This window comes from Chenopodium album, chromosome 27 (assembly GCF_948465745.1).
Source record: "Chenopodium album chromosome 27, dcCheAlbu1.1, whole genome shotgun sequence".
Taxonomy (NCBI): domain Eukaryota; kingdom Viridiplantae; phylum Streptophyta; class Magnoliopsida; order Caryophyllales; family Amaranthaceae; genus Chenopodium; species Chenopodium album.
The window spans coordinates 29,770,462-29,795,701 of NC_137860.1; the positions used below are offsets into that span (position 1 = coordinate 29,770,462).

General features: G+C 35.8%; 1 protein-coding gene and 1 long non-coding RNA gene across 2 annotated transcripts; both read right to left on the bottom strand.

Moving 5' to 3' along the window:
* Positions 1–214: 214 nt before the first annotated feature.
* On the bottom strand, positions 215–4,766 carry LOC145618926 (putative disease resistance protein RGA1). The gene is made up of 2 exons (XM_081673539.1): positions 1,346–4,766; positions 215–650 (listed from the first exon to the last, which is right to left on the bottom strand). The coding sequence occupies exon 1, from the start codon at positions 4,764–4,766 to the stop codon at positions 1,410–1,412; it is 3,357 nt and encodes a 1,118-aa protein (XP_081529665.1). The 3' UTR covers positions 215–650; positions 1,346–1,409.
* LOC145620261 (uncharacterized) lies at positions 215–25,220 on the bottom strand. The gene is made up of 2 exons (XR_014108192.1): positions 25,175–25,220; positions 215–634 (listed from the first exon to the last, which is right to left on the bottom strand). It is a non-coding gene; the product is annotated as an uncharacterized LOC145620261 (long non-coding RNA).
* Positions 25,221–25,240: the final 20 nt, after the last annotated feature.

Genomic DNA, 25,240 nt, shown 5'->3' on the forward strand with positions numbered 1-25,240 from the left:
CATTTGCTTTGGCTACTTTATCTTGCATTATCATCAAGGAATGAAGATTTAATGCAGAGTTATTTTTCACTAAAATGGTAACTTCATCATACATTATAAAGGTACGGACCGTCTTATCGGAGGGGTAGGCAATATTATCTGCAGGCTATAGTGGAGAATTTTGTAGATAAAACTTTCAATTGATACTTCAATCAGGCATAGCCGAGCACGGAAACAATGAAAATAAGTCGACATCATCATACAAACATCATTGATTCCCCAATTTATCTTTTGCATTACAATTTGCCATCACACTATTTGGCCTTGATATCTAACTGTTTTAGGCATTTACATTGATAACTAGCCTAGGCCTCAAAGAGCATCATAGGGCCATGAAGCTCACCCTCTAGGAAGGGTATCTCCATGCACCCCACACACCATATGCAAAGGCATAGTTACATTACATCAACGAGTTCCTTAACTAGAAACCAAACTATATGATATATGATATGTAAATCATCATTGTTAAGAAGTGAAGTACAAACAGCAACTCTTGATTCACTAGTCATCCCAGCAGCTACGACCAAACAAGTAGCGTGTTATCCATTCAAAAGACCACGATCCTTCAACAAAATTACGTTGAATTTGTGGCTACCTGCAGTACACCACCACTACAGCAATACGAATACAATCAAATTTTGTTCAAACTGAGGTAATAACATGAATTTTTTTTACGAAATAATAACATGCTTACAGAATAACAAACTGTTAGAACTTAGAAGATACTCAAAAAGTTGGCTATGTTGTTAGTTTGACGTCTTGAATTTATTTGATACAATCAAATACTTCATATTGTCAATATTAATGAACCATCTTTTGATATTTTTTTCTTTGTTTTGGCTATTCCATAAATACTTACTTCGTATAATTTATTAAGACACAATTTCACAGGAAAAATTAACCAAGTTTAAATTAAGTTTGGAAATCAATGACTCTAAAATTATAAGAATTTACCCTAACATAAATTATCATCGATAAATTTGGTTTCATCACAAGAAATTAAGCATGTAAAAATCATTTAAAGGTTTCAAATTGTCCTTTATAAAGCATTACCCTACAAAACCCCATCTTAATGTAAATTAACAGTCAGATCATGTACCAAATTATCAATAAAAACATATGGACTACCTTAAAACTTAATGTCAGTTGTACATAATTACCCAAAAGATTGTGAATTTTAGTTTTAGTGTAGTAACCAAATGTTGACAGGTCGATAACATAATCATGAATGGGAAATTAATAATAATAATAAAAAAATCATTATCATAAATAGGAAATTAATAAAGAAAGCATAAATAATATTTACCGAATGTGTTGCACAGTTTTCATTGCGAGATGTCTTAAAAACGGAGGAATAAATTGGGGATGTCTCAAATATAATCGAGGTGTAAATTGGGGATGTGGCTTATTTGAGAAAAGTGAGTCCCATTTGGTTTACTGTATCTTTCCTTCAATCCATCGCATGACCATATAGCAAGGATTGTGAGGGAGGGGAGGATTGCTTCTGGTAGCGTTTCCACCTTCCTACAACGATTAATAAAAAGTGATCGCAAAGACATAGGGCAATGAAGCCACTCCGGGTGTGTTTTCATATTCTCACAACTAAAAATAAAGAGAGTTTGAAGGGAAGTCAAGTATTGAATGCCCTTTGGTATATCTCTCATTTGTGGAAGAATAAATAAGTCCAAGTTATTTAGAGAGAAAAGGTCTTTCCATGGAAATCCTTCCTCTTCTTCCAGTTCCAGTTTTGGGCATTCCCAAATTTTGAGTATTTTCAAGTTGGTGAAATACTCTATTCCTCCTCCCGACACACTTTTTAAGTTTCCGCAATTTCGAAGCACAAGACTATCAATGGAAAGTGTGTACTTTCGTTGATACTCCTGTACAACACTCGACAAAGACAAATTCTCCACCTCCTTATCATGCAATTCGAGCTCACCAATGCTTCGTATAGACTCCCCGAAAAGGGACTTCATTAATTGAAAACTGTCTATTTCTAATTTCCTCAAATCGAAAACATCACCGCCAGCTGAACTATGGTCGTTGCTGCTTGAAGACGAGGCCGAGCATGAGGAGGCAGAAGGGATCGTTGCATTTGCTTCATAATCTCTTTCTTGACAAAATTCCAGTGCTTTATTCAGGCCGTGCAGCGTAAATGTTTTCACATGTGGACATCTTGGAAAAGACTTCAAGCTTGGACAATCAGAAAGGTATAGTTTCTCAAGTGACGGAAACGAATGTACAACCTTACTATCGTTCTTCTCCATCAACTCTACATTGGGCATGTTAATGAGTGAAAGATCTTTAAGATGCAGGAGTTGACTCATTGCTGGCAGACGTTGCAAACTAGGAAAATTCATCAAGTGGATTCTGACAAGCTGCGGGAGAGAGATTTCAAGTGTGGCTGCCCATCTTGGCAATGTAACCCCTTTATATCCTCGTATATCAATCACTCTTAGATCACGATGAGGTTCCAGTCTTTCTAACAATCTTTCATCTACACTCAATACTGCTTCTTTCTCATAAAAACCTTCTTGTGCTACTATTAAAGACTTGATGTGTTCCTTGTTTGAAATATATGACCCCTCCCCAGCGCTGGTAGAATCGTATGCGTATCCTTTTTTAAATTCTATTTCAAGTGTACCTCTAATGTTGATTAGAGGCATCAAATCTCTAAGTTGACCAATCTGGGCTTTCTTTGAACCATTGGAACCCAATACAAACCTTGTAAGGGTACACAAACCAGTCATACTATCCATTCCAGCAGGCATATGAGTCAACCTAGGGCAATCTGTTAGGTCCAAATGCCTAAGATTGACTAGTTCCCTCAAGTCCTTGGGCAACTCTTCTAGGCTATTACAGTAGCTTAAGTCCAAAACTTGCAAATTATAGAGTCTAGTAATTGACTCAGGAAGTGTCTTCAACTGCCTATTGTAAGAGAGATCAAGATACCTTAAATGTAAAAGGTTCTTTATTGTACTTGGTAAAGCTTTTATACCAAGGTGGTGCAAGTCCAACACCCGCAAACGCCTGTATTTTGCTATGATTGTGATGGGCACTTGAGGTTTACAATCATCAGAAGGCCAAAGAAATGTACGCAATCCCCTAAAGTTGCCAAAAGTATTACTTTGATTAAGCAAGGGAGAGAGAATACGATGAACAATGTGACGAGTTTTTCCATCAGAACTTTTGCTAGTGTTCTCCATCAAGTACGATTCATTTCCCGCAACTTCTTGTGCAAGATCATGAATCAAATCATGCATTTTACAAGAAGATATTTCACCATATTCATCATGTCTAATATCTTGGAGAAAACATCTCTGCAATAAAATAGAAAAATACTCCTCACCAACATCTTCTCTGCTTTGCATATCATTGTCAAGATAGCCTTGTGCAGACCATAGACGGATCAATAACACTTTCCTTATCTTGTAATCCTTAGGGAAGAGTGCACAGTAACTAAAACAACTCTTTAACTGTGGTTTAAGGTGATGATAACTAAACTTCAATATTGGCATTATGCTCTCTTCACTACTTCGGCCCATAATTTCAGACAGCTTAATTCTCTGAAATAATTTCCACTCACTTTTATCATGACCATACAACATGCTCCCTACGACCCTTATAGCCAAGGGAACATTTGCACATTTTTTCACAATGTCTTTACCAATATCCACAAGGTCATCATCAACCTCTTCACTCCCTTGGTTAAATGCTACTCTCCTAAACAAATGCCAAGAATCATCATCTGACAAACCCTCTAATGTGTGCATTGGATCGTCACCTATAGCTCCTGCCACCTTTTTTGAGCGTGTAGTCACCACAACTCGGCTTCCTTTTGCACCTACTTGCAAGAACTCCCTCAACTTCAGCCACTCTTCACGCCTTTCGTTCCACAAATCATCAAGAATAAGGAAATATTTTTTCCCTTCTATAAGTTGTCTCACCTTATTTTGCAATCCATCAACTCCAATATCACCATGATCTTGCTGAGTGGCCGACTTGAACATCTTACCAAGGATTTGTTCTATGATAAACTCATCAGAGACACAAACCCACAACTTCAATTCAAAAGCACTTTTGATCCTATCATTATTGTACACAAGTTGAGCAAGAGCCGTTTTTCCTAATCCTCCAATCCCGACAATACTCACAAAAGAAACATTATCAGCCGATGAATCCGACTCTCTCAAAAGCATACCCAGAATAACCTCCTTATCAGCATCTCTTCCAATAATACCATCTTCACATACATAAGACCCAGTTTCCTCCTTTCTCTTAACAGGCCTATACACATCACTAAACCCAAACTGAGTACGATCTTTAGCAACATTCTCCAACTTCTCTCTAATCTTCTTAATCTTTCTAGAGGTACTAAAAGCAAAAAGCAATTGGTTTTCACTAGAGAAGAAAGCTTGTACCTTTCTGGAGACCTTACCACCAGGCATCTTTTTCTGTCGTCGAGCAAGTGTGACAAATTCATCGAACAAATCATCAGCATCATAGACAGCATCCTTGAGCTTGTTAACCCAATCCAACCCCTGATTGTTGAGCTCCTGCTGCCCTGACTCCGCATCAAGGAGGACATTCTGGATGGTTTCAACGGTTCCTCGGAGAGTCTCAAGTTTTGATTCATACTTAAAATAAGAGCATAACTCTTTCAATTCCTGGCACTGTATTGCTGCAAATAGAGTTTGTGCAACACTCAACACCATACCCGTCGCCATTTTCTTGATTTTTTTGTTTGTTTTTTTTTTTTTTTTTTTGGTTTTTGAGACAAAGTAAAGATGAGAATAGTTATGAAATGGTGTAAAACTAGAGCCCCATTATTTCTTCAAGGACGTACTATTTATGAAATGCTCTACCAATAAGTACAATAATTGATCTAATAATAGTCAGTAGGGTAAATGTAAAGATAAAAAAGTAGTGGTAATCCATTAATGAAAATGAAATTTAAAGAGAAGGGTCCATCTCTGTTCCTTACTCCATGTGCCCTCTGTTCTTTTCCTCCTTTTATTGACTTGTCTTCTTTACTACTAAAGCGAGGCATGCTCCCCCCTTGGCTTTAATTTGAAGGAGATAAAGTTGAATATTGTTATTCCTTTCCTTTTATTTTTTCAAGTGCCTCAATTTAACTATTTACAATTTCACATAAATTATCTTCATCACCAATGTTGGTATGATCATATACATAAGATTAACATTTATGAAGTACATATTTAGAGAATTCAGTACGTATTAGAATTGCTTAATATATAACTTTCAAATATCAAATATATAAAATTTACATTGATGACTATATAATAAAGTAGTTGTTGGAATGTGACTCGAGAATCAATCGAGGCTTGGCATATAAGCTAAGGGGAAGAATTGCTTGTGTTAAGCAAGGAAGCATTGGATGGGTCAACTTCAACTGGGCATATCTCTCAAACTACTTAGAGTTTTGAGGTGATTCAAGTTGGAGGTGAAAGCTTGTTTCAAGAGCTTTCCAATGATAGGTCATAAGCTTAATTCCGATAAGAAACGAGGAAGTTATAGCTGTTTTACTACGGGCTGTCTGTGCTGATGCGAACAGGGGAAGCACGTCCGTGCCATATTTGGCACGTCCGTGCCATATTTGGCAGTAGCTACTGAAATGAGTTATCTGGGCTTGCACGTCCGTGCCATATTTGGCACGTCCGTGCCTTCCTGATACCCTGTCCAGATCTGTCGGGGGTATAAATACTCATTAAGGGTATTTTGTTTATTATCCCCAAATTGAGTGAAACACAATTAGAGCTAGGGTTCTTGTTCTTGAAATCCTTGTGCTTTAGAGTGGAAATTAGTGAGAGATTACTCTTGTAAACACTAATTGAAATCAATACAAACATTCTCCTTGTTCTTGGGTGGGTTTTATAGTCTTCAAGTAATTGCTTGAAGGATTTTCCCACCTTCCAATTTTTTTTGTCTCTTTTACTATCAAATTTCCTTATTGTTTTTGCTAATTACTTTAATTATCAACCATTTGCTCTAACAAATTGGTATCAAGAGCTAGGTTAGATCCTTGGGTAAAATTAGGGCTTGTTCTTGGTTGATTGAAAATTGAAGGTATTTTGGCCATGGGAGGTTCAAAATTTGATATTGAGAAATTTGATCGGTCAATCAACTTTGGGTTATGGAAGTTGAAGATGAATGCCATTTTGGTTCAAAATGGCTTGGATGAGGCAATGCTTGGGATTAAGAAGAAGCCTTCGGCTATGTCGGAGGAGGAATTCTTAAAGTTAGACAAGAAAGCTCTCTCCTTGATTCAATTGAGCGTTTCTAATGAGGTGTTGAGGGAGGTAGCGAAGGAAACAACGGCAGCGGGGTTATGGTTGAAGCTTGAGTCGCTTTACATGACAAAATCGGTAACCAATCGACTTTTGTTGAAGAGCAAACTACATGACCTCAAACTTGAAGAAGGTAAATCCTTGAAATCTCATCTTGATGAGTTTGATTCTATAGTTATGGACTTGCATAATATAGATGTTACTTTAGATGATGAAGATTTAGCTATACGTTTGTTGTGTTCATTGCCTCCCGATTATAAGCATTTTAGAGAGACGGTTTTGTATGGTAGAGATGAATTGTCACTTGAGGATGTTAGGAGTGCGTTGTTGCAAAGGGAGTTAATTGAAAATCAATTAACTAGAAATGATGACCTTGTTCATGGTGGTGAAGGTCTTGTTGCGAGAGGTAGACCAAAGGAGAGGAACAATTTCGGTGCTAAATCCGGTACTTCTAAGTCTAGATCAAAATCTAAGCTTAAGAATGTTGTTTGTCATGCTTGCCGTAAGAAAGGCCACATTCGGAAGTTTTGCCCGGAGAAGGGGAAAAAGGATAAAGGTAAGAGTGTTGCTAGCACATCTTACCATGACGATTCGGCGGCGGTGGCTCATAGTGATAGTGATGATTCAATTCTTCTTGCAGTTGAATCGAATTCAAGGTCCAATGACAAATGGATACTTGATTCGGGGTGTTCTTATCATATCACTCCCAATCGACATTGGTTCTCTACTTATGATAGTGTTCAAGGTGGAGTGGTATTAATGGGCAATAGTGCGGCTTGCAAGGTTGCCGGGATTGGGGCGGTTAGGATCAAGATGTTTGATGGAATGGTCCGTACTCTATCAAATGTGCGTCATGTTCCGGATATGACTAAGAACTTGATCTCATTGGGCACTTTGGATAGCAATGGTTGCCGGTGCACTCTTGAAAAGGGTGAGCTTAAGGTTGCTTTGGGGGCTCAAGTTGTGATGAAAGGCAAGAAGATTGGCTCACTCTATGAGTTAATCGGGTCGACGGTTGAGAGTTCGGCATCGGCGGTGTCTTCGTCAATGTCCGAGTCCGATAATACGAAGTTGTGGCATATGAGGCTTGGGCACATGAGTGAAAGAGGTTTGTCGGAATTGTCCAAGAGAGGTCTATTGGGAAATCAAGCTACGGGTTCTATGGAATTTTGTGAGCATTGTGTGTTCGGGAAACAAAGAAGGGTTAGCTTCAAGGCGGCCACACATAGAACCAAGGGTACACTTGATTATATTCACTCGGATTTATGGGGTCCTTCTAGAAAGCCATCCTTGGGTGGTCACCGCTATTTGCTCACCTTTATTGATGATTATTCACGGAAGGTGTGGGTTTTCTTCTTGAAAAGCAAAGATCAAGTCTTTGAGGAGTTCCAAGATTGGAAAACCTTGATTGAGAAGCAAACCGGAAGGCAAATAAAGAGGTTGCGAACGGATAACGGGCTCGAGTTTGTAGAGAAAGAATTCACCAAGTTTTGCAAGAAACTTGGCATTGCTCGTCATCGCACTTGTACCGGTAGACCACAACAAAATGGAGTGGCGGAAAGGATGAATAGGACTTTGCTTGAAAAGGCTCGATGTATGTTGTTCCAAGCGGGGCTAAGCAAGGGATTTTGGGCCGAAGCGGTGAAAATGGCGGCTCATGTGGCAAACCGATCACCACACACCGCTCTTGGGTTGAAGACGGCGGAGGAGATGTGGTCGGGTTCACCGGGAGATTATTCCGGATTGAGAGTTTTCGGTTGCCCGGCTTATGCATATGTGAATGACGGGAAGTTGGAGCCTAGAGCAAAGAAGTGTATCTTCTTAGGATACACGGATGGGGTCAAGGGTTATAGACTTTGGGACCCTAGCACATCAAGAATCATCACTAGCCGAGATGTTACCTTTAATGAGTCCGTATTTCTTCAAAAGGGTGATACTTCTTCTTTTGAGCTTGCCGAGAAGGAGGTGGAGAATGTTGACGGTGTTGATACTCATGAGAAGGTTGATGAAGTTCTTGATGATGATGTTGGTGTAGAGACACCACAAAAAGGTGGAGATGTTCCTTCCACTTCCTCCCCTAGGAAGGCCACCACACCTAGGAAGGAACAATCTTCCCACCAAGTGCAAAAATCAAGCCTAGCACATGGACGGGCTAAGAGGCCTATAAAGCCTCCGGTCCGGTTCGGATTTGAGGAGATGGCGGCCTATGCATTGAATGTTGCTAGTGATGTAGTCGATCTTGAGCCATCTTCATATACCGAAGCAATGGAGTGTGTTGACTCTAAAAGATGGCAATTGGCCATGGAAGAAGAGATGGAATCTCTTCACAAGAATCAAACATGGAAGCTTGTAGAGAAACCACGGGGCAAGAAAATTGTTGATTGCAAATGGGTCTACAAGTACAAAGAAGGAATCCCGGGAATTGAGGAGCCAAGGTGCAAAGCAAGAGTTGTAGCACGTGGTTTTAGCCAAGTCCCAGGAATCGACTACAATGAAATTTTCTCACCGGTGGTAAGGCACACTTCTATACGTTCACTACTTGCTCTTGTTGCCATGCATGATTTGGAGTTGGAGCAATTAGATGTGAAAACCGCATTCTTGCATGGAGAGCTTGAGGAGGAAATCTACATGCGGCAACCGGATGGTTTTGTTGTTGAGGGTAAGGAGGAGCATGTATGCTTGTTAAAGAAGTCCTTGTATGGTTTGAAACAATCACCTCGGCAATGGTACAAACGGTTTGACCAATGTATGTTGGGGCATGGTTTCTCCCGAAGTGACTATGATAGTTGTGTATACTTGAAGAAGGTGAGTGATGGCTCTTTGTTGTATCTTTTGCTATATGTTGATGATATGCTTGTAGCGGCAAAAGACATGTTTGAGGTCAAGAAGGTGAAAGAAATGTTGAAGGGGGAATTTGAAATGAAGGATTTAGGCCCGGCAAAGAAAATTCTCGGCATGGAGATCATAAGAAATCGTGAGAGACGGAGTTTGTACTTATCCCAACAAAAGTACATTGAAAAGGTCTTGGAGAGATTCCATATGATGGATGCTAAGCCCGTTTCCGTTCCTTTAGCATCTCATTTCAAATTGTCATCCTTGGATTCTCCAAATTCCAAGGAGGACAAGGAGTTCATGTCATCCATTCCTTATGCCAATGCGGTTGGGAGTATTATGTATGCAATGGTTTGTACTCGACCGGACATTGCTCAAGCCGTAAGCGTGGTAAGTAGGTACATGGCAAATCCCGGAAAGGCACATTGGCAAGCCGTCAAGTGGATTCTTCGGTATTTGCAGGGTACTTCTAGCACTTGTATTGAGTATGGGCGGAATGGAGATGACTTGATTGGTTATGTGGATTCCGATTATGGTGGTGACCTTGATGATCGGAAGTCCACTTCGGGGTATGTGTTTTGCCTCGGTGGTTCGGCTATTAGTTGGAGGTCGGCATTGCAAGAAGTGACCGCCTTGTCAACAACGGAAGCCGAATACATGGCTTTAACGGAGGGGTTTAAAGAAGCCCAATGGCTTGGTGGCTTTGTTGGAGAGTTGAGGTCGGAGAGATGTGTTCCTATGATGTATAGTGATAGCCAAAGCGCTATACACTTGGCTAGAAATCAAAATTCTTTTCATAGGAGGACAAAACACATCGATGTAAAGTATCACTATATTCGAGATACTATTGCTAGTGGCAAGGTTGCACTAGGGAAGGTGCATACTTCAGAGAATCCGGCGGATATGTTAACTAAGCCTTTGCCGGTTGCAAAGTTTGAGCATTGCTCAAACTTGGTTGGTTGTTATTAGCTATGTTGTTTTTTTGACACCCTTGTAAGGGTGGTTACACCTTTTGTAGGTGGTTTCATCTTTGTTGAAGATGTTGGTTACATCCGTTGTTTTCGGATGGTTTTTTTGTGAATACTTGACATGATTGATTATCTTGTCAAGGTGGAGAATTGTTGGAATGTGACTCGAGAATCAATCGAGGCTTGGCATATAAGCTAAGGGGAAGAATTGCTTGTGTTAAGCAAGGAAGCATTGGATGGGTCAACTTCAACTGGGCATATCTCTCAAACTACTTAGAGTTTTGAGGTGATTCAAGTTGGAGGTGAAAGCTTGTTTCAAGAGCTTTCCAATGATAGGTCATAAGCTTAATTCCGATAAGAAACGAGGAAGTTATAGCTGTTTTACTACGGGCTGTCTGTGCTGATGCGAACAGGGGAAGCACGTCCGTGCCATATTTGGCACGTCCGTGCCATATTTGGCAGTAGCTACTGAAATGAGTTATCTGGGCTTGCACGTCCGTGCCATATTTGGCACGTCCGTGCCTTCCTGATACCCTGTCCAGATCTGTCGGGGGTATAAATACTCATTAAGGGTATTTTGTTTATTATCCCCAAATTGAGTGAAACACAATTAGAGCTAGGGTTCTTGTTCTTGAAATCCTTGTGCTTTAGAGTGGAAATTAGTGAGAGATTACTCTTGTAAACACTAATTGAAATCAATACAAACATTCTCCTTGTTCTTGGGTGGGTTTTATAGTCTTCAAGTAATTGCTTGAAGGATTTTCCCACCTTCCAATTTTTTTTGTCTCTTTTACTATCAAATTTCCTTATTGTTTTTGCTAATTACTTTAATTATCAACCATTTGCTCTAACAGTAGTATTGATCAATTTTCACAGTACATTGGTAATACTCCCTCTATTTTACTCAATTTTAATTATATTTTGTGATCTAAACTTAGGGGCAAAATATATTTGTATGATATCTTATTAGGTTCATTTCAATGTTTTTTCATTAAAATCTAATTGTTATAATTTAATTAATGAATAATTAAAAAAAACAATTAAAATTGTGTATCAACAAAAGTGAACACAAAAATATTACAATATTAAAAAAAAAAAAGTATATGTGATTATTAGCTAAACCGAGTCATTTATTTTGAAAAAAATTATACCGAATAGTACTCAAAAGTTATTTGGAAGGTACTCTGTAGTGTGTAGGACATAACACGTTTATAGTACGGAACGTAGATTTTAATGCTACGAATTTTCATCATACTTTCTCCAGCTTTTCCCTCTAAGCCTCTAACTAGGAGAAATAATTGAGGTAGTACTATAGGATTAAAGACATAAAAGTAAACAAATGCAAGTCAGTTGAAATGAATTCAAAGAAACGGGTCCATCACTCTAGCTGTACTTCACAGCGTTACATCCTTTCATGTTAAATTCATAGGAATTGAGCCTCAAGTTGAGATTCATACCTAAACTTGGAGCATAACTCTCGCAATTCCTTGCATTCTAGAGCTGCAAACAGAGTTTGTGCAACACTCAACACTGTACCTGTGGCCATTTTTTCTTTATAACTCTCGTTTTATTTTTCGATGTTTTATTTCCTAGCCTATCTGCAAGAAATAGATTTGGAATGGAGTTAATCATAACATTAAATTGAAGTTGATGATTTATAAATTCGGTACTCAAAGTCTAAAAGACAGGCTCCCTAGTAGTAGTAAAGTGCTAAGAAATTTGCCATACTTTCTTTAGCTTTTCCCCGCACTTTCTCTCGCTTTTATTTGCACTAATTAGGAGAACTAATTGTGGTTAGTAGTATGATTAAAGTAGGATTAAAATAAACAAATACAAGTTTGCAGAAATGAAATTCTAAGAAACGGGTCCCTCACTACGATGCTTTACATCCTTTTATTGACTAGACTAAACACGAATCTAATCTGAAATAATCAGATTTAAATTTAGTCTAACAACCCATTTTAGTAATTAGGTTAATTCAATATGATACATTAATTAAGTTTAGCAGAATTGGAGTAATCCTAGTGCATAGCCGTGAAATAAACTTCAAAGACATAGGTCCTTCACTCTTCATATGTTTTACTTCCGTTTATTGACTTTTATTGACTTGTCTTGACCAACAGTTTTTTAGCTTTTTATTCTCAATATACACAGTTAATTTCATTCTTTTATTGACTTGTCTTGCTTCTAGTTTAGACATAGTCAAAATAATTGGCCATAATTAGGCACTATACCTTCAATCAGGAAAAAAAAAATGAAAAATAGTGGAGTACTAAACTTTCAACTTATTTGGATATGGACATTGAACACATTTATCTAATCAACTTCATTTAAATGGTGTTAAAAATTGACAAGAGAATCCCCCTTGATTTAGATTTAAGTATTAAGTCTTATTGCTTTATAGAAACTGCCTTATTGGTGTACAGGAATGATGGAATTTTATTATCATAGGATGCTCTAACGATCTGTCATATCCGTCTTGGTTTAGCTATAATTTTGTGCTTAGGTGCAGCTTCACTCTGTCAGTGACTCAGTGTTAGTATTAATTTTTTCGGGTAGCAATTGATCATCATTCATCATTTTTAACTTTGCGTTGAGACGACTTACAACAGAAATACATCACCTGTCTTATGTTTTGCATAAGAAGGTATGTTATTGTGTGCTACACCTATATACTAAATCAATTCATTCAAGAATTTATTAGATTCAGGAGATGATACTGGTTATACCTGTAAACTAATTACATATAGCCTGATCATATTTAATTTCCCATTCTTTATATATATCCTTGATCATGAGTCTAAGTGGCAATGTTGTTTTCGGGATCTTTTGTGTGATACAAGTACTCATGGTCTATACCTTAGCCTTATGTCTGATTGATTTGGCTTTCTTCGTCATTATTGTAGTTTTTGACAGCTTGACGTGAAAAAATGATTTTAGAGAAGGTAAATAATATGTCACACATGATACTTTCATTAATTTTTCTCCATATAGCTGACAATTATGCTGTTCCAGGATAAGAATTCTCGGCTATGATTGCAAGCATAATTGGGAGTCATATACTCATATTTTGGCTTCTGTGGCAATCCTTGATTAGAAGATTTAAGGTTATATATATTGCCTTTAATCTTCTTGCTCATATTAGTAATGCTATCAAGTCTCTCTCTAAGCTTCTTAATCTTTTTAGAAGTACTAACAGGAAAAGGCAACTGGTTTTCACTGGAGAAGTAATCATGTACCTTATTGGTTTCGACAACGCCACGAAGAGCCTCAAGTTGGGATTCATACATCAGTTTCAAGCATAACTCTCTCAACTCCTTGTTATGTAGTGCTGCGAATAGTGTTTGAGCAACACTTAGCACCAGTTCAGTAGCCATATTCTAGTGAGGACAAAAGCAAATTAGCAGGAAAAAAACAAGTAAATGCCATTCAAGTTAGTAAAAGGAAATTAATACTATTTGTATTGTTGGATTAGAAAAGGACTACTGAAAATTGTTGATATGCAATTTAGTTTGCAAAAATTGAAATGGTGATTCCTTCGGAATTGGTGCCAATAGCAAAATTATTGTTATTTCCACTATTTTTTTTTTTTTATTATTTACCAAGAATCACTATGACAAATTATAATTCAACAGAATATTATGTTTTCAATTGAGCACAATGAACATTTGCGAAGTAAAATACAACAAATCCCTCAAAAATATAAACAAAAGGCTCCATATTTCAAAATATTACATAACAAAATTATGATTTTTTTTTTTTCTTCTGAATATAACAGACTTGCCAAATTGATTTCTGTACAATTAAAGTTACCTGATCGGCTAATTGGCTTGAATTTGTAAGAAATTGAATTAGAGAAAGTTGAAATAATTTAGGGTTTGTTTGGCATCGCTGTGGTTTTCTGTTTTTTGGTTTTTTGTTTTTTAAAAGTACATTATATATGTCACATAATGAATCAAAAATTATTTAGACTTATTAAAATCATGATAATTTTGAAAACTGACAACAAAAAAGTGGAAACATCTTTTTCTTGTTTCCTATTTTTGGTTTTTAGTTTTCAAAAAAACAGGAAACTAAAAACAAAAAATGATGCCAAACAAGCCCTTAGAATTGGGGTTTTGGTTTTCCGATTTTTTTTTTTTTTTTTTTTTTTTTTTTTTTTGACGAGTCTGCTGAAAAATTACTGACAGATATGGAGAATTTGGCCCAAAGGTGGCTGCAATTTGTCTTGGATTAGCTGGTCATAAATCTCATAATCCATTAAGCTTAAATGTAGCCCATAAGCAAAGAATGTGCACTAGATGAATATTTTTTTAAAGATATGAACAAAAAGTGTGTATCTCTCGATCTCTCCATTATATTGAAAACTAGGCTTGACAATTCAGTCCGGATTCGACCCTATCACTCTAATTCGAGGGAAAAAATTTACTTTGAGTTCGGGAAAAAAAAAGTCCAAACTGACGACTTCGACTCTGTTTAAATATTTCGACTTTGAGTCAAAGGAGGATCAGAGCCGAAAAAGTACAAAAAAAATTCAAGAAAAAATTTGACTCCAAGTTTAGTTGGTTGTTTGCTATTGCAATTGTAACTTATTATGAGTTTTTTTCATTTTATGATATTGTTGTTCTAATGTAAACAATTTCAAAAGTAGAGTGTCATGTTTGTTTTGAATTTCATTAATTGTTATTTTTATTGGACTTTGTAAATTGTCAATTTTTTTTACAAAAGTCTTCACAAAAAAAAAAAAAAAAAAAAGTCTTTACCGAGCTGGGGGTGCAGTTGGAGATGCAGTGGTGGTGCGGTTGGAGGTGTAGTGGTGGCTGGTGGGTAGTTGTGAGGGAAGAGAGAGAGGTGTTTGGTTTTTTTTTTTTTTTTTTTTTTTTTTTTTTTTTTTTGTTTTTGTTTTTGTTTTTGGTTTTTTTATTTATTTATTTTGAAGTTAACGAAAAGTTAATTTAAGTTAAGTGAGAGATTAGAGTAGAGTCACATCGTAGACATTAAAGGTAACTTGGGGGTATAATGTGGAATTTTGAAAATAGGTGAGCACAGTTTGGAAAAGTCAATACCTCAGGGACACTGTATAGAAAAACCCTTTATTTATTTATATAAATTATCTAATTAAATCTGCCAACAACTAAAGCTATGGAATTATGACATAAGACTAAATAGAAAAAACTTGTCGGACATGAGTTTTTGGTTAACGACAATTTTTGGCGGTGGTGATTTGATTATAGGTTGTTTTGGCGATGGGGAAAGGGAGAGGGTAGTTTCTGGTAATGCGGCAAGGTAGGGGGTGGATTTGTGGGTGGGGTTGGGAAAAGGGAGGTTGCTAGGGGGTAGGGGCTTGGATTGGTTTTTAAGAAATTTTTTTTTTGTTTAATTTAATTTAAAAGTTTTATGCCACGTAGATCTCTTCTATTAAGAAATGTTCTCCACAAAATTTGAACACACAACCTCGAATTTTAGAGTTGAGCATCTTACCACTAAGTTATGTGATATTTTATGTTACCTTTTGATACACAATATTAAAGTATAAAAAGTTTAATCGACAAGAAAAAAATGTAATGACCCGGGGCATCGTCCGGGCCCAAATACTAGTTAAAAAAAAGGAAAACTTTTGTGTACACCCGGTTTTCATTAATTTATTACTGTACATCGGGTACACTTTTGTCAGATTTAATGTCACTTTTGTCAAATTTATCAATGAAGCATAAATAACTCTTATATATGTCAGGATAACTTTTGTGCATTTTAGTGTAACTTTTGCACATTTTATTGTCACTTTATAACGGATGTTCGGTAATTTAGTGAACACCCGTTTTATTTAAAAGTTTGTCTAAAAAAAAAGCCGGAAAGTTGAGACTATTACAAACGGATTATTTAATGTTAATAAAGCAATATTAAATTATTAAAGTGTAATTTTTTTGGATGGATTAGAACGTAATTTTTACCTTCAATATAATTCGTACTGTACTGTGTATGTTGCATAATCCGTAGTATTTATTTAGGACTTGTGATTTGTGTATCAAATACAGAGTATCATACTGTACAATCATACGAATGAGTCAATTGGGAATTCAAGTTCATCGATTTGCGTATTAATTTTCAGTCTGATTCTAAACATTGTGGGGTTTCAATTTGGAGAAAAGCTTGAAAGTTGGCAGGCAATTAATTATACTCCATAACAATTTACCAATTGAATTAAAGCCAAATTGATAGGTTAACCTGCTTCAATTCGGCTTTTAACATTGAATTTGTCGGAGTTACGCCGTCGATCGACAGCTCCGCCGCTGGGTTTCGACCTACAGCAGAAGCAGACGATGTTTCAGGCCGGAATTTCCCGAAACCCTAATGATTATGCTGGAAAAAATACTGGGGATTTGTCGTTTAATGCAATTAGATACGAGTGCTAAGATGTCGTTGAATAATACAAGAAAAGTCTAAATTGGGAACAGATGATTAACAAGAATTGGGTGAGAGGTTGAAGAAGCTTAAGAAAGATGTGGAGAATCAATCCAATCAGAGTGGAAAGTATTTTACAGAGTTGAGGAAGAGTCTTTCGTCTCTTGACAATAGTAGCAAGGATAATAGGCTCAACAATGCCAGGATAAGAGTCTTTTGTCTATTATTTTACATGATAGTTAAGTTGGTGTGAATCCCAGGATTTCTATCATCAGGGGTATAGTAATCACAATCTAACAAGGGGTTCATCTGTAATGTTCTTATGGAAAAAATTGCTGATGAACTTTGCTTGGTTTTGGGATTGTTATTTTGAAGTGTTGTGTATTGAAGGATGAATTCATTGTTTTTGTCTAAGCTTGAAGAAATGACTTAATACCCTGCTGTTTTAGTTATCCGAGCAAATTTGCTGAGCTCAAGCGCGTTGATTGAATGCTTACGTTATAATGATGTTGTTTTATTCTCAATCCGTGGACTTGATCTAAGTATTTAAGGAAGTTTAACATTTCATTGTACTTATCTCTTATGTTCATCTTGTGTGTGGGATAAGTTGGGGTAGGTGGGTGGAAAATGGTTTCATTTATATTCAAGGTTTTAGTTTATTTTTGGTTTAAGCATTGAAGGCCTGGCATGATAATTCTAGGCTAAGATGTGTTATAAATTAGAAAAGTATGAAATGCTAGAGGAAGTGAATCCTTTTGTGGACATGGAAGGCAGTCAACATATTTGATCGGTTTGATGTTTGGGTTTAAAGCTCTCTTCTTGAAATGGGGACTTTAGGCTCTATGTTCATGCTTTTAGCAGACATGGAGGGGATGATGCTAAGTTTGCTTTTGAATGATCATATAAAAGGAAAAGTCTTGAGTGTGATGGATCAAGGATGTTGTCTTCTGTGCATTTACTCATCATTGGCCACACTCTATTGTAATGTCAATTGTCGAACCCTTAGTTTTGCTTTGTTATCCTAATGGGAACCTGCATATTAAAGTTATTGTTTTTGGACGTAGCAAAGTAAGAGTAGTGTTTGTATATGCCTTGTAAGTCTCTTTGAAGCTTTCTGTTAGGTAATATCATATAATCTCATCTTGTTTTATTTTCAGAGAGATTCCACTAATAATTTTCTGAAAATTTACACCATTTAAAGTAATGATTTCCAACAAATTATGCCATATAGAGTATTTATTTAACACTTGGACGATGTAGTGGATGCTGCAAGCCTGCATGAATGGGCTACCTTGAAGCTCTCTTAGCTGTCTACAAATCAATTTGTATTTGATCTGTTTGTGAAGTGTTTCTAGTTACATTTATAATCTGCATGGTTGTAATTTGCATTATTTAATATTCTTCAGAGGAGGATTGTCTGAAACATGAAGTATTTTGTCCATTATTATTGGTTAAAGTAATGTTGTACTTAATTTTAAAGTAGCTCATTTTGCTATTCTGTTGTAATGTGCTGACGAATGCATTTTTCCCCGTAGTCCAGAGTCTGGGTTTGTTGTCTCCATCTAATTTCACGGAGTATCCTCCACAAGAGCATTTAGTTGAAAAGGTAGTGATTCCTTTATGAGACCCCTTTTACTTTCCTCTGTGTCTCCTCTCTGAAATTTCTGTTATCATTATGAAATATATGTGTATGCTTGTTTGTCAGTTTAACTTGCAAACATGCCTTATTAATTTATTATACAATTATGTATCATATTTTAATCAGTTTGATACAACGAATGATGCTAGTTGACATACTAGAGAGGGGATGCCATCACTTTTTCATCAGTCTCCACAATATAACACATGTGAACGCCTGTGGGGTGTAGCTTCATTTACAGATCCAATTTGATCAGTATGAGGGGTTGGCTTTTATCTCTCTAGGATGAAACTGTGCCTGCTTAATATTTTGGATTATAAAATTAGTGAGATTTATGGGGCAGACTGTTTGTTTATATGTAGTATATCACATTAAAGAGTATGTTATTTATTTGTTTTTCTGTTTAGCTTCCATGTTCGTTTCTGATGGCACACCTATGGCTGGGAACTCCTGTACTTGTACTCTGAAAATTAAGAGCATTCTATTAAAAGCTTCATATTTATTCGAGTTCATTATGATGTTGACATCTGACCATGAACCAATAATTAGGGATAGAAATATTGCTAAAAACCTGTTTGAAATCATACTGCCTATTTTCTTTACTCTTGATAGACATCATACAATTTATCTTTTCAATATAATGATTTTAATTCATTGTTCTCTTTGCAGTATTTTCATCCAGATAACATGTCTGCAGAGGAGAAATTAAAGCTTGAGTTGAAAAAGGTGCGGGATGAGTTTAAAATGCATGAGTCAGATTGTGGATCAACACGTGTTCAAAGTAAGCAGGATAACTTGATTTATTTACGTATATATATATATATATATATATATATATATATATATATATATATATATATATATATATATATATATATATATATATATATATATATATATATATATATATATATTACGGAGTATTTCATTTATCATACCATCTCGGACTTCCTTTCTTCCTTGTGTGGCTAATCAGAATGCTTCCCTGATTTTAGACTTATTTGGATATCAATGGTCCTGTACGGTCTGTTATAGCTAATTCCCTTTTTCATGGACTAAAATTCAAGGGCACCAACTCTATCATTAAGTCACAGACTTTTAAAACGAGTAATAGATTTTTGTGCTGATATTACATTGCAGCCAATATATGGTGGGAATTAGTTTTGTATGATGTCTATTAGGGAAAGAATGGACTATCTTTCCGAAAATCTTTTTTCCGCCCTATATTTTGGTGGTGTTTATTGGTTTTAATGTGATGGCTTATAAATAATCATATACATGAGTTGCTTACTCAATTGTGGGACTCCCTCCGTTTGTTAACAAATGTGAGTTAAGTATAACACTGGGACCTAACATTTTATATTTTTCCCAGTTATGGACCTTGCACTTATATTTTCACCTTTAAGGACCTCAAACCCCTTTTCCGGTGAAAGTTAACTAACTTTAACCCAAGTGTAGTTAAATGTGGGCCCTTTGTCTGCACAAATAATGATGACATGCACAATATTTTTGGGAAACTCATAAACTTATTGCTCCTCCACCTCTCCTCTGCAAACTTCCCCTCCGCCACCTCCACCCACCATTCTCAAATCTCAGCTCTTACTTCATATTAGTCATTTATGAGTACTATTTAAGAAATCAAAACAGAAAATAATTATAAAAAAGAAAATCGATTATATGACACTACATTAAACCCTCGAACAACACCCAAAAAAAAAGGTACAAGAAATTGGAGCATAAATAGAGCTCCTGAGTTTTTTTTTTTTTTTTTTTTTTTTTTTTTTTTTTTTTTTCCAATTTGATTCTTATTATCTGGGCTTGATTTTGAATTATAATTGATACATTTTCATTCATGAAAGAAGATAGTAAGGTGGTGTTGGGCATGTTGGCTGATCAGATCAGCTAATAAAGGTGTAGAAGACGGTGTAGTGGGCAAATTTTAGAAGAGAAATCTATTTATTTATTTTAAGTTAACAATTAATAATTAAAAGATTCCAAAAAGTGTGGATATATTAGTTGATATTTTCAATGGGTGGTGCTCTGGGTAGCAATGGGTGTTTGCCGGCTGAAATTATAAAAACAATATTGAAGCTGCAAACAAGAGGGAGAAAATTGTGGGTTTTGGGTTTCTTTCATGCACTCAGGTGGGTGGAGTTGGAGAGGTGATTATTGGTGGACAAGGGCATCCTCCAGTTATAGAAGAAACATGACAGTTGTTATTATTATTATTATTATTATTATTATTATTTTAATTCTTGCAAGGATTTGAGATTTTTTATTTTTTAATAAATCCTAACAAGGACTTGGCATTTGTTTATCAAAAGGCTAACTAAAAATGAGTTAAGTGGCCTGATTTCTACCCTCAGGTCTTTAATGGTGAAAAAAAAGTGAGAGGTCCTTAAAAGTGAAAAATACCAAATGTGAGGTACATGTTCCTCTTTTTCATCCATGTGTGGCAGCACTAATCATTGTCTCTCTCTCGCTCTCTCTCCCCACCCCCCCTCTTTTCTTTTTTTTTTTGGGAACAATGGTCTTTGACATTCTTGAGAAATGTAGTACATGATCTTTCTTCTCAATGGATACCAGGCTGCCAATCATTTTAGCAATATAATGATTGATTGTGAAATATGATACTTGAAAGTGGGCTAGTTAATGTCTTGAAAGGTCCAAAAAGAAACCTGGTTAGTTCTTTCTCACCCCAATATAATTCTCTCCCACTTCTGCTTCAGTTCAGTGAGTTATTTACTTCTTTTTTGGCAATGTAGAGACAGTAGAGTTTCTCTTTATTTGAGGTTTACATATTCTTTTGGAAGGGTTATTAGTTATAGTTATAGTTTTTGGGTTGTGAGAATTGTCACAAGACAAATGGTTTATTGTTTGTATTCAGGTCGAAATTACTGTTTGTAGTTTTTGACACTTCCAATGGACCTCGTTTCTCTCTTTAATCTTTATCTTCCATTCTGTTCTACTGCCTTACTCTGCCTCACTATCTTTTTTATTTAATTAAATTTTTTTTTTACTTTTTTTTTTTAATTTTTTTTTTTTTTTTTTGACTCTTTGTTCTTTCTTCATTGTTCCCCTTTGTATGTATGAGTGATACCTGTACCTCCCCATAGAACATACTTCTGTAGCTCTGTTATTGTAGTTGGAATACACTTTTATTGGTGGTTTCTAATGTGTACCTTTGATCATTATTAACTTTAGCTTCGTATGTTAAAAAGTTACAATTTGAAAATATGCAAAATGACCAATCTTACAATATCCCACATGATAATAATCTATGGTTGTCGATAGTTCAACACCATCCAACCAAGATAATAGAATTGGTGAAAATAGGACATTGTATACAATAACTGGGTTCATGATAGTGCTATATTTTAATTTATTGTTAAAAGATGGCTTTAAAAAGTTTCCTTAATTTTAATATCTTTGAAAAAAGCAATGAAAAACCACCACCACCATCAGTTTATCATCTTGCATGAACCTGACAACCATAGAAAAATAGCTTCTAAGAGGGATATATCATTATGATTTCAAATGGTTGAAATAATAATGTAATTTTTAGTGGCTAGTGTTGCCTAGGAAGGGAATTATTTCCTTAGTTTTGGTTATTTGAAGGGATATAGGCAGCCTTCACCACCAATTATCTATGACCTTTCAGTAAAACCTACTGTAGTAGTTAAGTAGGAATACGGGAAGGAACAAATTAGGAGTGTAGAGGAAATTGTACTCACTTTAGAAACTGGTGGAAAGACCACTAATCAAAAGCATTCTGACTGAAATCACAAAGGGGGAAGTGGTTAGTAATAATGAGAAGGAAACAAATTGGGGTGTAGAAAAATTGTACTCACATTAGAAACTGGTGGAAAGACAACAAATCAAAAACATCCTGTCTGAAATCACAAAGGGGGAAGTGGTTAAGCCGCTAAGGGAAGGAGAGAGGGAGAAAGGAAAGGAAAGCAAAGTTACGGACATTATATCAACCCAAGGGTGGAACATAATAGCTAGTCTAATTTATCTAGTTGTATCTTGAAGAGGAAGGTAGTTGGCTTGTTAGAGTGAGAGGAGATATAGCTTTCCTAAAAATAAGGTAGAGTTGGCATGTAGAAAGGCATCCAGAATATTGAAGAAGCTTTGGGAGTGAATGAGGCCACTCGAAAGCATGATAACTATCTTCTAATTTCTGTGATGTTCATGGTTGTCAGATTGAATTCTCTTTCTTCTTCCTTGAATTTTTGTCACAGTTATGATCATTCATAACAAAAGGATGTGGAAGGAAAGAGATTCAAAGTGGCAAATACTATCTAAAACCCTACATTGAAAGGATGGCAAACTTGTCATGGAACATCTAATTGGGTGTTCAAGTTGATGGCCCTTGGTGTCAGATCCTTCCTGATCTTGGCTCACTATTATACTTTGTTTTCCACTTGCTCTTTTACTAGCCATGATGATGCTGGTCTCATATCTCCTCACTTCTGAATGGAGCCTCTGGATGTACCTTTTCATGTGCACGAATTGATCCAATGGATTGCACAATACTATCAGCTTTGTGTAATAAGTCATTTTCTATTTTTGTAGGTGTTGCCTGATCTTGTCATAATTATTGAAATGGTTGGTTACTTGTGAATCTTCAGTCTTGTTGCTATAGCTATTGGTGTAAAAGAATGATGGAATTTGGATTTCATAGGGTGTTGTATTGATCGGATCATATTCATCTTGGTTTAGCTTTATCTTGTGTTTAGGTGCAGCTTCACTCTTAGAGTCAATGACAAAATGCTAGTTTTATTTTGTTCTGACATCTGGGATGTGAAATTTCTTGTCAATGAAAATTGTTAGCATGGACCGTAAGTCCGTAACTGCGGAAACCTTAGTTTTTATTTGAGCTTGGGAAACATATTATAATGTTCTGTTCAGCTCAAGTATATAACCCAGTATAAAATCAAGATCTTGAAACTTCTGTTGTTTTCATGATTGCCATTTTCATTTTTCCATAGCAATTGATCATCATTTATCTCTTTGTACTTTGCAGTTGCACAACTTACAACAGAAATACTTCACTTGTCAGCTGTTTTGCACAAAAAGGTAAGTACTCTGTTATGGACCCTCAACATTTCTGATTTATTTGATTTACTTGGATTTTCTTAATCACCGCTGTAGTTTTTGACAGCTTGATATGTATAAGTAAACAAGTGACGTAATCTTTCACTTGATGTGGAATATATTTGACAGCCAACAATTATGTTGTTATTTTGTTCTAGGATAAGCATTCTCGTCGAGGATTGCAAGCAAAGGTGTAACAAAGGAAGAAGTTGTTGAAATATCTGAGGAGAACTGACTGGGAGTCCTATTGCTTTGTTCTTTCGAAACTCGGCCTCCGTGACAATCCTGATTACAAGAATTTAGATTGTATACAGATTACTAAGTTTTTATTTAGTTGTGGTACGGAATATTTGCCTTTAGTCTTGCCCCTATATTCAGTTAAAGAAGTCCTTTTTTGATTTATCAAAGGTGCTAATGGTAGCTGAGATTAGAAATATTAGTGCATCCTTTCATTCTGTGTTAATTTGTATACAATGCACAAGGTGATTCAAAGTTTGCATGTAATAAAGTTGAGGGTAGCAATATCAGGTCAGGGCGCTGTAAGTTAGATTTTTTGGGAGAGAAATTTCCTTTAGTAAACGTCAAGGAAATAGCATTTGCTTTGGCTACTTTATCTTGCATTATCATCAAGGAATGAAGATTTAATGCAGAGTTATTTTTCACTAAAATGGTAACTTCATCATACATTATAAAGGTACGGACCGTCTTATCAGAGGGGTAGGCAATATTATCTGCAGGCTATAGTGGAGAATTTTGTAGATAAAACTTTCAATTGATACTTCAATCAGGCATAGCCGAGCACGGAAACAATGAAAATAAGTCGACATCATCATACAAACATCATTGATTCCCCAATTTATCTTTTGCATTACAATTTGCCATCACACTATTTGGCCTTGATATCTAACTGTTTTAGGCATTTACATTGATAACTAGCCTAGGCCTCAAAGAGCATCATAGGGCCATGAAGCTCACCTTCTAGGAAGGGTATCTCCATGCACCCCACACACCATATGCAAAGGCATAGTTACATTACATCGACGAGTTCCTTAACTAGAAACCAAATTATATGATATGTAAATCATCATTGTTAAGAAGTGAAGTACAAACAACAACTCTTGATTCACTAGTCATCCCAGCAGCTACAACCAAACAAGTAGCAATGTTATCCATTCAACAAAATTACGTTGAATTTGTGGCTACCTGCAGTACACCACCATTACAGCAATACGAATACAATCAAATATTGTTCAAATTGAGGTAATAACGTGCATTTTTTTTACGAAATATTAACATGCATACAGAATAACAAACTGTTAGAAGATACTAAAAAAGTTGGCTATGTTGTAGTTTTGACGTCTTGAATTTATTTGATACAATCAAATACTTCATATTGTCAATATTAATGAACCATCTTTTGATATTTTTTTCTCTGTTTTGAATGTTCCATAAATATTTACTTCGTATAATTTATTAAGACACAATTTCACAGGAAATATTAACCAAGTTTAAACTAAGTTTGTAAATCAATCGCTCTAAATTATAAGAATTTACCCTAACATAAATTATCATCGATAAATTTGGTTTCATGACAAGAAATTAAGCATGTAAAAATCATTTAAAGGTGTCAAATTGTCCTTTATAAAAGCATAACCCTACAAGATCCCATCTTAATGTGTACCAAATTATCAATAAAAACATATGGACTACCTTTAACTTAATATCAGTTGTACATAATTACCCAAAAAATTTTGAATTTTAGTGGTAGTGTATTAACCAAATGTTGACAGTGTGATAACATAATCATGAATGGGAAATTAATAATAATAAAAAAAATTCATTATCATAAATAGGAAACTAATAAAGAAAGCATAAATAATTGTTACCGAATGTGGTGCACAGTTTCCTTTGCGAGATGCCTTAAAAACGGAGGTCTAAACTGCGGATGTGGC